Here is a 13,664-nt window from a genome sequence, read left to right as displayed (position 1 = left end):
CCTACTGTAGCCATAACCCTAAGTTCCCTCATGATTGTCAGACACTTCAAATATTCTTATGGTTTAAATTCATTCTGGGAAAGACGAGCTGGTTTCAAGAAATGAGCTCCCATGGCGGCGGTCTTCACTCAGAGTCCTTTTCCTCTGCTCCCGTTTTGAGTGTTCATAGAAGTGGAAATCTAATTGGGACGATGAAATGAAAGTCCTGTCCTGTGAAGTGGCATTGCTTTGTTTAAATCATATGTTGGCTTCATGATTCCTTTCTCATACTGTTGTAGTCTTGTTTCCACCTCATTTAAAGATGAGAAAAGAGAAGTTAGTGCTATATTTACTATTAATGTTTAGACCAGTCCTTATGCAGTTCAGTTTGTGTGTGGCTTGGGGCTTTGTATGTGTTTGTATCGTCATTTTGTGCTTCTTTATTTTCTTTATAGATCCTCAAAAATCATTGTTATTATACACAATACTTGTTCCTTTTTAATCAAATGGTTCAGTGTTCTGTAGGTGATTGTGGTAGCAAAGGTGATCCTGTTTAGAAACTACTGGATATAGCAAATCAGTTGGTATTGTGTCACTGGTTAATGGGAAGGAGAAATAGGTCAGGTATTGGCTAGTCTCAGCATGTGGTCTCCCAAAGGGGACATGAAACACCCGTTGAGATAATACCACTAGAGAGTTAAGGAGTCCTTTGACTTGCCAGACAGTACTACATTGGATCTATATCTTTGGTTACAGTTCACTTTTCCTTTTCCTACACATACACCGAATAGTCTGGCATATTATTTACCGATTTTCCCCTCTCCTCATACACCTGATAACATTGAGATTACCAAACAATTTTTCTTCACCCAAGGGGTTAACTACTGCACTGTAATTACTCAGTGGCTACTTTCCTCTTGGTAAGGGTAGAAGAGAGACTTTTTAGCTATGATAAGCAGCTCTTCTAGGAGGACACTCCAAAATCAAACCAGTGTTCTCGAGTCTTGGGTAGTGCCATAGCCTCTGTACCATGGTCTTCCACTTTCTTGGGTTAGAGTTCTCTTGCTTGAGGGTACACTTGGGCATGCTGTTCTAGCTAATTTCTCTTTCATATTTTATTTATACTTTTTTCCTTTCCTCACTTAGCTATTTTCCCTGGTGGAGCCCCTGGGCTTATAGCATCCTGCTTTTCCAACTAGGGTTGTAGCTTAGCAAGTAATAATAATAATATTTCAAATCTAGAATGTAGATTTCTTAGAGTTCCTCCTCCTGCTGTAATGAAGCTTCTAGAGCCTAGTTTAGAGGAATCTTAATTTCTTGCTACATCTACTTTTTGTGGTAGGGAAGTTAATTTATGTGCTGTAGCAAGTTTGTTAGTTTTCCTTGTAGTTTATAGTGAGAAGAGATCTTTTTGTTGGAAATGCTACATCGATATAAAACTTTAAAATTTTTAACAAAACAAGAGGAAGAGAAATAAGATAGAACAGTGTGCCCGAGTGTACCCTCGAGCAAGAGAACTCCAACCCAAGATAGTGGAAGACCATGGTACAGAAGTTATGGTACTACCCAAGACTAGAGAACAATGGTTTGATTCTGGAGTGTCCTTCTCCTAGAAGAGCTGCTTACCATAGCTAAAGAGTCTCCTAACAGTTTAACTCGCACTTGACTGTCGAGTAGAGTTGTGGCTGGCGTGAGAGAGACGAGAGATGAGGATTGGTTTATTGATTTGAAGAAGAATCTCTGTCCTTGAGAACTAAAGGAAAATATCAAGTTCTCTCTTAAGATGACGTTAGACTATCGCAAACTGAATCACTTTATTTATGCTTTGTGGACAAACTGTCTTTTTCTTTAATACAATCTTCAATTAAGTTTTGACAATGTACCTATCTAGAGGCGACTGTTCGTTTGAACGTCATGAAAATAAGACATTGCATCGTCGGTAAATAGATACGTTGTCGCCCTGCCAAATCTTTACGTGGGTGATGGATTTCTAAAAAAAATTTGCAAGGTCTCCCACATTTTTAACATATTTGATTTGAAGCTAAATTTATTACTCCTTCCTCCTCCTCGGTTGTCATCTTCGAGGGTTTTTTTGATGTTGCACATTAGGGTGTTTTCGGTAATCTTATTACCTGCTAGCTGCTTCTCATTAATCCAGATAAGCAGAAATGGTTCAAAGTGAAGAAAAACTGGCCATTATTTTGTTAATGTCGTCACCCCTTTTTCGACTATCAATTTGATATCTTTTTTTGTTCCTAATTCTAACTCACAATCGTGATTTTTGTACAGTTGTAGTTTTAGCAAGTCGGCTGCACTACAGTATGTCTTCTTCATGCGTTGCTGTAATTTCCGATTTCACTTCTACTGTAATTATCTCGCTTTCTTAATCCTCTTTATGGCCCTTTTCACGATTATGTTCTGTGAACTTTACAATGCAGCACAGAATGTCTATGATGAACAAAAGCAATTACAAGTCACAGCTCAACAAAGAATAATTCCATAGAAGCTCGCAGGAGGTGATGCTCTTACAAGTGCTACTCTGAGAGTGAAAGAGTGAATCTCTGAACAAGACGGGTTTTGGTCTGATGCAAGTCAAAATTGGGGTAGAAATCGGGTAAACACTAAGGGCATCCCGAAACTGATATCCGAATGTCGCTTGATAGTCGTGTTAGTACTTTCTGCCAAAAGTGCTCCTCGTGCAAAATTTTTTGCCAGCAGTCTTATTCCAATTCAAATTTATTTGTTTGTATTCAAAGTTATTCTTGTTTCGTGGTACCACTGTACAGTACAGTATTCCCTATAAGAATATTTTCTGATCAGTTATAGTTCTTATTACGTAGCACATTAAGTTTTATCCTTACCTCGACAATAACTCGGTGTTTGCAAGATTTGTTTTATGTTGCCCAATTACTGTAGCTTAAGCATTTAAATCAATGCAAAGAAGGAATTATTAATTTTTGGTTTTTGTTTCAAATTACTTTTATAGCCTTACAACGCACATCAATCTCTTATTACTAGAGTACATTACTATATTGGTAATTTTATTTTTGAGATTAGTTTGTACTGTTAGACTAGCGTGCATAGATGGCATTCAAGCTCTATAGTTGCCAGAAGTATCCGCAGCTTCACCATTTTTGTGATAGAGATTGGTGGTTTTGGGAAGCCTATAGCCATTGTCTGGCCTTCCTTAGTCCTAGCTTGAAGATCATATGTATACTGTACATGGTCAGTGTCTAGGGCATTGGCCTTGTTCCTTGCTTCTGCTATTCTCGAGGGACCTTAAATTTGAACCTCTCTTCCATCTCCGAAGAATTCCCAATTGGCGGATATTAGGAGTACAAAATTTTGTAGATTATATGGTTTGAGACCTATACCATCTCCTTCATGCTGGATATCAGGGGCAAAAATTTTCCAGTGTTGTCAACATTTGATACTTTTCATATTTGTCAACCAAATGTCCTTGATGAAGTAAGTAAAGTGTCAGGATGGGAAGTGTTATGCTGTATCATTTTATTTTGTAAACCACACAAGTTAGTGCCAATTTCATATCTGGGTAAAGAGAGAGAAGTGTTTGAGTCTGTTTTCTCCAGGTAATTGTACTTAATATTAATACATGTGGGAAGGTAAGGCAATATTTGTAAGAGGGAGGGGGCCGATAAATATAGCTCTATCTTCAAGGTTGGGTTGTCATGGAGTTATGGGAGAATTTATTAGCTATTTCTTGTCTTCGAAGTTCTCCTTCAGTTGATACTTGGCAAAATCTGATGAGTTGATGTATTTCGTACCTTAGATATTAACTTCACGATGACCGTATTTTCTTGTCCCTGGGTTCAAATTGTTTAGGAGTCGTGCGACTATTGGTTGTGCCTCTTTCTGCCATATTTAGCCAAAATTTAGGAAAATATAGTATTACATTTTTCACAACAGGTGCTTCAGACTTCAGCCATTTATGAATGGGAATTGGTTTTCTCGAAAGTTCCGGGTTTCCATTAGATATTGTTTTATCACAACTCTTAATTCAGTATTGTGTGTTTTTGTAAGATATACATATGTTTGCTTTGAATTCCCTTGAGCGTTAAGATATTCTATTTACATCACAAAAAGGTCGATCATTCTTCACTAATGCTATATATTTGACAGTACTGAGGTACAGAAAAGATTTTGCGGATCTTAGCACAGCTGCTATCCTTGTGTAAAGTATGTGCGAGTACCTGTCTATTTTCTCAACCATCATTTGCTCAACATGTTCCTGGATTGGACTTTTCAATATTTCCAATGCTTGGCTCTTTTCAGACAACTCATGATATCCTTATTACTGTATTATTGTTTTACTAATTTTTATGGTAGTTTTCAGTTTTAATTACGCTTTTCCAGTACGTATGCCATTTCTTTTGTCATTATGTTTGAAGGATCAGTTTCCCTACATTTATCATGATGTACTGATTTTGTTGCCATTTTTGTAAATTTTGTAGCCAACTCCTAATTGAAATTGTTTTTGTACTGCTAATTGTACAATAACCATCTCTTCTGATAGTTCATTCAATATTTGTAATCAGTTTCATTGTATTTTCTGTGCTGTTTCTAATCTGTGTATTCAATTTAGTATTTTAGATATTTTACTGAATTAGTATGTTTTTTGAGGCATAATATCAGCTGTATTTGTTTAATTTTTTCAATGCCAAACTTCTGTAATTGCTGTGCACAGTGTAAAGCTATCCCACTGCAAACTTGCTACAGCCTTCCCAGATGAGCCTGTTGTGCCTAAATTTCTTATCTTGAAATAGACTCTTGCTTTATGTACATTCGTACACCTTACCTTACCACTTATGATATACATGTATTGGATATACAAACAGTGCTATGTTGGTTCTACTCCTGCTTCATAGGATTTTGTTACAAGGTTTCCCTTGTAGTCAAATCACTGTCCACAAGGTCTAACTGGTCACTCCCACTCTTCTTCTGTCTTTGCCTTACTTTAGCCGATGTGGTGATGTCCCTAACTGGTGAACGCTAGACTGGGGTTCGAGTCCCTCTCAAACTCATTAGTTTCTTTGGTCGTTGCAATCTCACCATTCTTGAGAGATAAGGATGGGGGCTTTGGGGAAGCCTATAGGTCTGTCTGCTGAGTCATCAGCCGCCAGTGTCTGGCCCTCCTTGGTATTAGCTTTGGTGGAGAGGGGCTTTGGCACTTATCATATGCATATATGGTCAGTCTGTAGGCATTGTCCTGCTCAATATGACAATGTCACAGTCCCTTGCCTCTGCCATTCATGAGTGGCCTTTAACCCTCTGCTTATTTCTCAATTGTCTCTTGAGAGGAATGATACCTGACTAGTAACTATGCTCTTTGTGCTTTATCTAGATTAATTATTTTCTTCTATGCTCTGTCAATATTATTAACCTTCAAAAGTGTCCGAAAATCTGAAGTCAATTTTTTTTCTTATAATTGTATGAATGATGAGATGTTTTAAGACCTTACTCGTGTGCTGATGAAACAGGCAAGGTTCTATCATGCAACCAGTCCTGTCAAAGTGACTTAACCACTCGCCAAAACACATTCTTCAATAAATGAATGTGATGATAAAAACCTTACATAGGGGTCTCGGGCATCTGTTTTCGGGAATAGCCAAATGTTCTGAGGACTTTGGGAAAACAATATTACAAATTTGCATAGAATTATCTTGTCATCATTGTAATGGACTCAAATTTCAAGAGTCTGACAAACGCTGCAGGACCAGATCCTGTTCATTAAGTCCTTAGCATAGGTTCTGTGTAATTAAACCAATTTCTGGCTACTTGAATGGTAACCTTCAAGGATGACACAGCTTCATCGTCCTCTCCCAGAGAACAATATAAACTCAATGGGGTTTTCATTGAAGGGTTATTAGGTATCTGTGGCAATTCTCTTGGTTTTTGTTACCTTATTGTGGTTCCAAGTTGGTGGACGTGTAGACTTGCTTTTGAATTTTTGTTACTTTACTGTAGTACCAAAGTTGCTGGACGTGTAGACTTCGTGTTGAATTTAACATTCCATAATTCTTTGCAATATATTTCCTCCAGGGTGGAATTATGGATTTGATATGGTGAGCTCTAGAGAAAGGATTTTGTTTTTACATACATACATATACCAAGGCACTTCCCCCAATTTGGGGGGGTAGCCGACATCAACAATGAAACAAAACGAAAAAGGGGACCTCTACTCTCTACGTTCCTCCCACCCTAACAAGGGACTCAACCGAGTTTAGCTGGTACTGCTAGGGTGCCACAGCCCACCCTCCCACATTATCCACCACAGATGAAGCTTCATAATGCTGAATCCCCTACTGCTGCTACCTCCGCGGTCATCTAAGGCATCGGAGGCAGCAGCAGGGCCTACCGGAACTGCGTCACAATCGCTCGCCATTCATTCCTATTTCTAGCACGCTCTCTTGCCTCTCTCACATCTATCCTCCTATCACCCAGAGCTTTCTTCACTCCATCCATCCACCCAAACCTTGGCCTTCCTCTTGTACTTCTCCCATCAACTCGTGCATTCATCACCTTCTTTAGCAGACAGCCATTTTCCATTCTCTCAACATGGCCAAACCACCTCAACACATTCATATCCACTCTAGCTGCTAACTCATTTCTTACACCCGTTCTCACTCTCACCACTTCGTTCCTAACCCTATCTACTCGAGATACACCAGCCATACTCCTTAGACACTTCATCTCAAACACATTCAATTTCTGTCTCTCCATCACTTTCATTCCCCACAACTCCGATCCATACATCACAGTTGGTACAATCACTTTCTCATATAGAACTCTTTTTACATTCATGCCCAACCCTCTATTTTTTACTACTCCCTTAACTGCCCTCAACACTTTGCAACCTTCATTCACACTATGACGTACAACAGACCCCAAGTACTTAAACTGATCCACTTCCTCAAGTAACTCTCCATTCAACATGACATTCAACCTTGCACCACCTTCCCTTCTCATACATCTCATAACCTTACTCTTACCCACATTAACTCTCAACTTCCTTCTCTCACACACTTCCAAATTCTGTCACTAATCGGCCAAGCTTCTCTTCTGTGTCTGCAACCAGTACAGTATCATCCGCAAACAAAAACTGATTTACCTCCCATTCATGGTCATTCTCGTCTACCAGTTTTAATCCTCGTCCAAGCACTCGAGCATTCACCTCTCTCACCACTCCATCAACATACAAGTTAAACAACCACGGTGACATCACACATCCCTGTCTCAGCCCCACTCTCACCGGAAACCAATCACTCACTTCATTTCCTATCCTAACACATGCTTTACTACCTTTGTAGAAACTTTTGTTTTTGGAAGGTCTAAATCTTTAATTTTGGGTCCTGTGTATTGGTTTGTCCCTGGCGAGTACCTGAGCATTTTACCCTAGGATTCATTTATGAAGGTACAGTACTGCAATAACCATCTGGTTTTGACAAATTTGACAAAATTTGAAACACTACTTATCTATCTTGTTAAGCCTTTATCCAATCCAAGGACTGTAAATAGTTGAATTTGGTCCCATTTGCTTTGAACATAAGTGATACGTACATTAGCAGTTATCGATACAGGAGCAACAAGTCTATCTTACGAATGACTGAACCTGAGATTAAAGACACTTACCAGGAGCAGGAGTTCAAGTCCTCTGATCAGGATAGTATCCGTACGAAAGCATGCTGCTGATTTTCCTTCCCTTGGAACTCAAACTTTTTCACCCCCGCTGGACCTCTGTGCTGAATGGCCTGTCTGATCCCTCAAATTCCATGAAACCAATACTTGGAGGTTGAAGTGATTATGAAAGTTTTGAATGAAGAGCCAAGGGGTTTGAGACTTCTCGGATCTTTAGATCTCTAGAAACATCTGCAATATAATTAGAAAGAGCAATTGGGGGCCCGATGGCAGTTTATATGAGAGTCCAAATTTAGTGATCTATGTGGTTGTCAATATCTTGTAAACCATAGAAAATGACATCAGTGTTAAGTATGATAGCATATTGTACAGGCTTATGCACGAGAGGCCAGGTTTTCAAAAGGTTGTAAGGGTTTATAGCACCCTTGGTGCACATTGCTAAATTACCTATTTGCAATTGGGCTGAACAAGAAACTTGCATCTACTGTTCAGCACAACAAGGTTCATCTATATTGAAATGAGACGCAATGATGCTCCACTAGTATCGCTTGGGATGGCCACTGATCCTTACCATTGTACCAACTGTGTGTCACACGATGGTACATAGTAATGACATTTCTCCTTTTTGTATATATTATCCTTTGTATCTTCGCTCTCCCCTCGCACTGACAGCAACTTGTATCAACTTGTCTGTTTTTCTTATCGTTACCTGTTAACAGAACTGGTTGCCGGTTGGACATGAAATAGCCTGTTGTATTTTGTGACCTTCTTGCCCTGACTTGGTGTATATATAAACTGGATGTTCTGTAATAAAGTTACTCAGTTGCTTTCATCTCACCTTTTGAGTCACAACCTACTCTCGGCCCTTCACATTGGTGAGCAAGAAGGGGAGAGTGAAGATACAAAAGATAATATATACAAAAAGGAGAAATGTCGTTACTATGTACGATCGTGTGACACACGGTTGGTACACCATCCTGCATTGGATGTATAGGAATTGTTCACTCCTGTTTGTTATTAATGAACAGTCCCAATGTGGTAGATGCTTTTCAAGCAACCAAGTCCCACATTTGCTCAATAGTCTAGACCTCCTTCATCCTCGCACAGTATATTACCTAAGAACCTTTAATGTTGATGGTTTTCTTGGGTATCGGATAAAAATTAGCTGTCTTATGTGACAAATTACAGTTGCTAAATTCTATGTTTCTCAATTTTGAATAAAAGTCATGTCTCTCTCTCAAAGAATATAGCATTTTACTCGCAAGTTTTTTTTTTTTTAATGTGGTCAGGACACTTAGACTTTTTGCGATCCTTCTAAAGTTTATTCAATGCTGGGTTGACTATTCTTTATATATCTCCACCACTTCTTTGCTAAGATCTTGGTGTTAGACTGCTAAAATCTCTCTTAAGAACGCTTCTCAAAGAACCACTTCTTTAATTTGCTCGTGTTGGCCTTCCTTTTTGACGTTGCTCAAGACCCATCATACTAACATGACGTGACTAGACTGATCAAGTATGTTATGAAGCATGCGCTAGATCTTATGGTATTTTGCCATCAAAAAGATGTTGATAGCCAGATGACCTCGATGAGCTATATAAGCATCGTTATGAATTATGAAGTTTTTGATTAAGCATGCCGTTTTTAACAAATATTTTTTATGAACCAATTAATTAAAGAGTGTCTTCTCTTTGGGATATTTTTTTATATTTATCCAAGGTATAACTCTAGGACCTGATTAGGGGAGAGCTGTCCTGTATGAGTTCAAGAGATTTTTGGAATACTAAAAGGAGACATTTAAATGATTCATGAGTTGCAACAAAAAGTTGCTTTCTTCATTGAGTATTTTTTACTAATTTTTTACTTTTTTTATGAAGTAGAAACCTGATCTTATGAAATTTCAATTTTGAAATTGTATCGTTTGTTTGGTGGGAGCCTTTTGGGCTTTTAGGATCCTGCTTTACAAACTAGGATTGTAGCTAACCTATTGATAATAATTGTTTAACAGTTATAGTGGATTTGGGGATCCATCTTCTGGAAAAAGAGGAAATCGGGGGACAATGAGAAAGAATGATAACCTTACAGGAAAGTAGTTGAGATGGCATTAGCAGGAACTGTCAAGTACGTAGGATAATGTACAGAACTTATTTCATGTTATACCCATGAAAGGAAAATTTTGATGTGAAAAATATTGTGATCTTGTTAGTTGTGAAAATAGTGTTTGACTTGTTTTCAACCAATAGTTAAAGAACGTCATCTTTTTAGTGGTGAAAATTGACGTTCTAAACCTTTACAAAAGACTAAAGTTACGACCAGATCTTTGCTCAGACAGCATCTATAACGTTTAAAACACTTCCAGGGGACAAAAATTGCTGCCAGATCTTTGCCCAGACACCATTTATAACATTTAAAATGGTTACAGAAGACTAAAATTACTGCCAGATCTTTGCTAAGTGTTTTAGTTTGACTTGTTTTCAGCCAATATTTAAAGAATGACGACTTGTTTTCAGCCAATATTTAAAGAATGACGACTTGTTTTCAGCCAATATTTAAAGAATGACGACTTGTTTTCAGCCAATATTTAAAGAGTGACGACTTGTTTTCAGCCAATATTTTAATAATGACTTGTTTTCAGCCAATATTTAAAGAATGACGATGTTTTCAGCCAATATTTAAAGAATGACGACTTGTTTTCAGCCAATATTTAAAGAATGACGACTTGTTTTCAGCCAATATTTAAAGAATGACGACTTGTTTTCAGCCAATATTTAAAGAATGACGAATTGTTTTCAGCTAATATTTAAAGAATGACGACTTGTTTTCAGCCAATATTTAAAGAGTGACGACTTGTTTTCAGCCAATATTTTAATAATGACGACTTGTTTTCAGCCAATATTTAAAGAATGACGATGTTTTCAGCCAATATTTAAAGAATGATGACTTGTTTTCAGCCAATATTTAAAGAATGACGACTTGTTTTCAGCCAATATTTAAAGAATGATGACTTGTTTTCAGCTAATATTTAAAGAATGACGACTTGTTTTCAGCCAATATTTAAAGAATGACGAATTGTTTTCAGCTAATATTTAAAGAATGACGACTTGTTTTCAGCCAATATTTAAAGAATGACGACTTGTTTTCAGCCAATATTTAAAGAATGACGACTTGTTTTCAGCCAATATTTAAAGAATGACGAATTGTTTTCAGCCAATATTTAAAGAATGACGACTTGTTTTCAGCCAATATTTAAAGAGTGACGACTTGTTTTCAGCCAATATTTTAATAATGACGACTTGTTTTCAGCCAATATTTAAAGAATGACGATGTTTTCAGCCAATATTTAAAGAATGACGACTTGTTTTCAGCCAATATTTAAAGAATGACGACTTGTTTTCAGCCAATATATAAAGAATGACGACTTGTTTTCAGCCAATATTTAAAGAATGACTACTTGTTTTCAGCCAATATTTAAAGAATGACGAATTGTTTTCAGCTAATATTTAAAGAATGACGACTTGTTTTCAGCTAATATTTAAAGAGTGACGACTTGTTTTCAGCCAATATTTAAAGAGTGACGACTTGTTTTCAGCCAATATTTTAATAATGACGACTTGTTTTCAGCCAATATTTAAAGAATGACGATGTTTTCAGCCAATTTTTAAAGAATGACGAATTGTTTTCAGCCAATTTTTAAGGAACGCTGACTTTTTTTCAGCTAATATTTAAAGAACAGGGTTTTAGTTACGCTTTTTGTTTGGTGCCAGTGAAAAGGTGCAGCTCTAAAATCTCCAGTTTAATGGAATTGATGTTTTGTCAGACCATTTGAAGTCTTCAATTAGTCTTCTGATTAATTTTCTCATTGAATATTTGCTGTCAAAGAGTTGGTATTATTCTCAGTATCTGGGGGTGACAGCTTAAGTATTCCGTCGTGGCAAGTGTGTCGGAAGTTGTTAATGTTTAATGAAGAAAAGGAGGGATATGGGAATTGTTTCTGAGTTGCTTATGTAAGTTGTGTTAATCAGATGTTCTCAGGGAATGAATAGAGGAATATACCTGCTTATTTTAAAGTATTACGATTTGGAGGATCTAAATTGGTTCGGAAGTGATTATTTCACTGAATCTTCCCAATATTCATGGTGTTTGCTTCCAATTGTTCATTTGTGAAGTAATTAATGTATTAAGATGTATTTTTTATCAACTTGACAATGTCTTGTATTCATATCTTGCATGAATATACTACAAGTGCCAAAATAGTTTTGCCTTATCCTAATCTTAGGCGATAAGGTTGTAGTTGATTTAAATTCATTATAAGATTTTAATTTTGTTCATATTTTCATTTCCAGTGGGTAGCCCAACCAGCAGTATTAACTCACTTCAGTCACTAACACAGACAGCCGGAGGATCTTTAGCGGGCTTAAGGCCTATCGGGCCAACGTTAACACCAAGTTTAGCAAATTATTACAAGGAGTCATTAATATCTCACGTACAAAATTGGCCGGCGGAGGCCTTAGAAAAGCCAGTAAGTATTAGTGATAAGGTTTGTGAAGTTTCTTCTAAGTGAAAATTTCATTCTAATTTGAAGTTTTTTCTTGCATGAATATAAACCCTCGTCCTTTAGTGGTTCTCAAACTAGGTAGAACTCCCCTCCCCCTGCGAGTGGTGTATTAATATTGGGGTTTAGTGAGGCAGAAGCTGCAGTTGGGGGTGAGATTGTGGGGTTGTATTAAGAGCATTTCAAGCAATAAATATCTTAATTTTTTTCTTTTCTCAAAATTTTAATAACAAAACATCGTAAACACCAAGGCAAGGAAACTCGTATGCAGTTTATAGATAATTAAATTGACAATAGAATTATAAAGGAATGCATAGCATAGTCAAGTAGTTTAATGTGTTTCAAGGGTGTGGGGTGTCCACAAGGACTCCATCTAAAACCCAAGGGGCAGACAGCCTGAAAAAAATTTGGTAACTAGTGTTTTAAAAGAATTGTGATTTCAGGTTTGTGTGAAAAATACTAATTACTTTAAGAATTTGTTTTATTGGCATGAAGTGAGAGATTTACTCTTTTAAATATTTAAGTCCTGATTAATTTTATAGGCTCAGAGACTGTCAGAGGAGGCTCATTCAATCGGTAGTCTAGTGATGACGCGGGTATCTGCCGAGCTCAAGATGGCACGCTCCCTTGTTCGACTTGCGGAGATACAGGCCACTCTCCATGAACAAAGGTAATTTGATGTCAATTGTGTTATATGAATTAGGTCCTCTGAACTTTGGTTGTCATTTGATTACCGAAGTAATATAATTTGTAATATTGAATGTGAGCGGTCTTGAGATTTAGTGGTGAGTTCTACAAATGTATTCCTCAATAAATGATTGTTTGAGGGATTCAGATTCTTCATTTGAATCTATTTAATATTTTGATTTTTTAAATAAAATCTTAATAAGACCTTTCATGTTCTTTGCATTACTGGTAGGGTTTCTTAGGTAATTCCATCTTTTAATGAAAAAGGAATTTGTAAAGAAAATTTTGTATGTAGGCAGTTCTGAGCAGTGCTTTTGAATTTTTCGTTCTTTCCCCCAAGTTGAAACTTAATTCCAATATTCATTGTTTATAATTTTTTTTATTTTTTAAACACTTAAATGGAGGAAGCTTACTTGGTTAAGTAAATTTTCATTATTTGTGTACACAAGGTCCTCAACGTACGAATATTCGACTTTACAAACTTTTCGAGATAAACACAGGCCAGAGATAAGTAAATACTGTAATCAAACAATATTATATAATTCAATAGTGCGCAAAACATTTGTAATAACCTGATAGCTATTTCCCATGAAACCCGACTATTTGTTGACTTTTGTAGCTGGAAATTATAGGCATGGGATTCAAGTTAAGCCTACCTTGGGCCAAAACTGAACAAAACTCTTACTTACAAACAGCTTCTTTGAACCAATTAAGATTGTGAGTTGAGGACTTACTGTATTGTACTTTCTTCATTAGATTTCCATAACAAAAAACTGCGTCTTTCAATCGGAG

The 13,664-nt window shown here is 37.0% G+C and overlaps 1 protein-coding gene across 6 annotated transcripts in view; it reads left to right on the top strand.

Annotated features, from left to right (window-relative positions):
- The window catches only part of LOC137624294 (WW domain-containing adapter protein with coiled-coil homolog), a 61,723-nt gene that overhangs the window by 39,767 nt on the left and 8,292 nt on the right, over positions 1–13,664 (top strand). For all 6 annotated transcript variants that reach the window (XM_068354863.1, XM_068354866.1, XM_068354865.1 and 3 more), the window contains 2 exons: positions 11,977–12,152; positions 12,728–12,855. In XM_068354863.1, the coding sequence (XP_068210964.1) occupies positions 11,977–12,152; positions 12,728–12,855 (304 nt within the window). The remainder of the gene's footprint in view (positions 1–11,976; positions 12,153–12,727; positions 12,856–13,664) is intronic.

Source organism: Palaemon carinicauda, chromosome 31 (genome assembly GCF_036898095.1).
Source record: "Palaemon carinicauda isolate YSFRI2023 chromosome 31, ASM3689809v2, whole genome shotgun sequence".
Classification (NCBI taxonomy): Eukaryota; Metazoa; Arthropoda; class Malacostraca; order Decapoda; family Palaemonidae; genus Palaemon; species Palaemon carinicauda.
The sequence above is the reverse complement of the archived record's forward strand: the minus strand, read 5'-3'. Positions and strand labels throughout refer to the sequence as shown.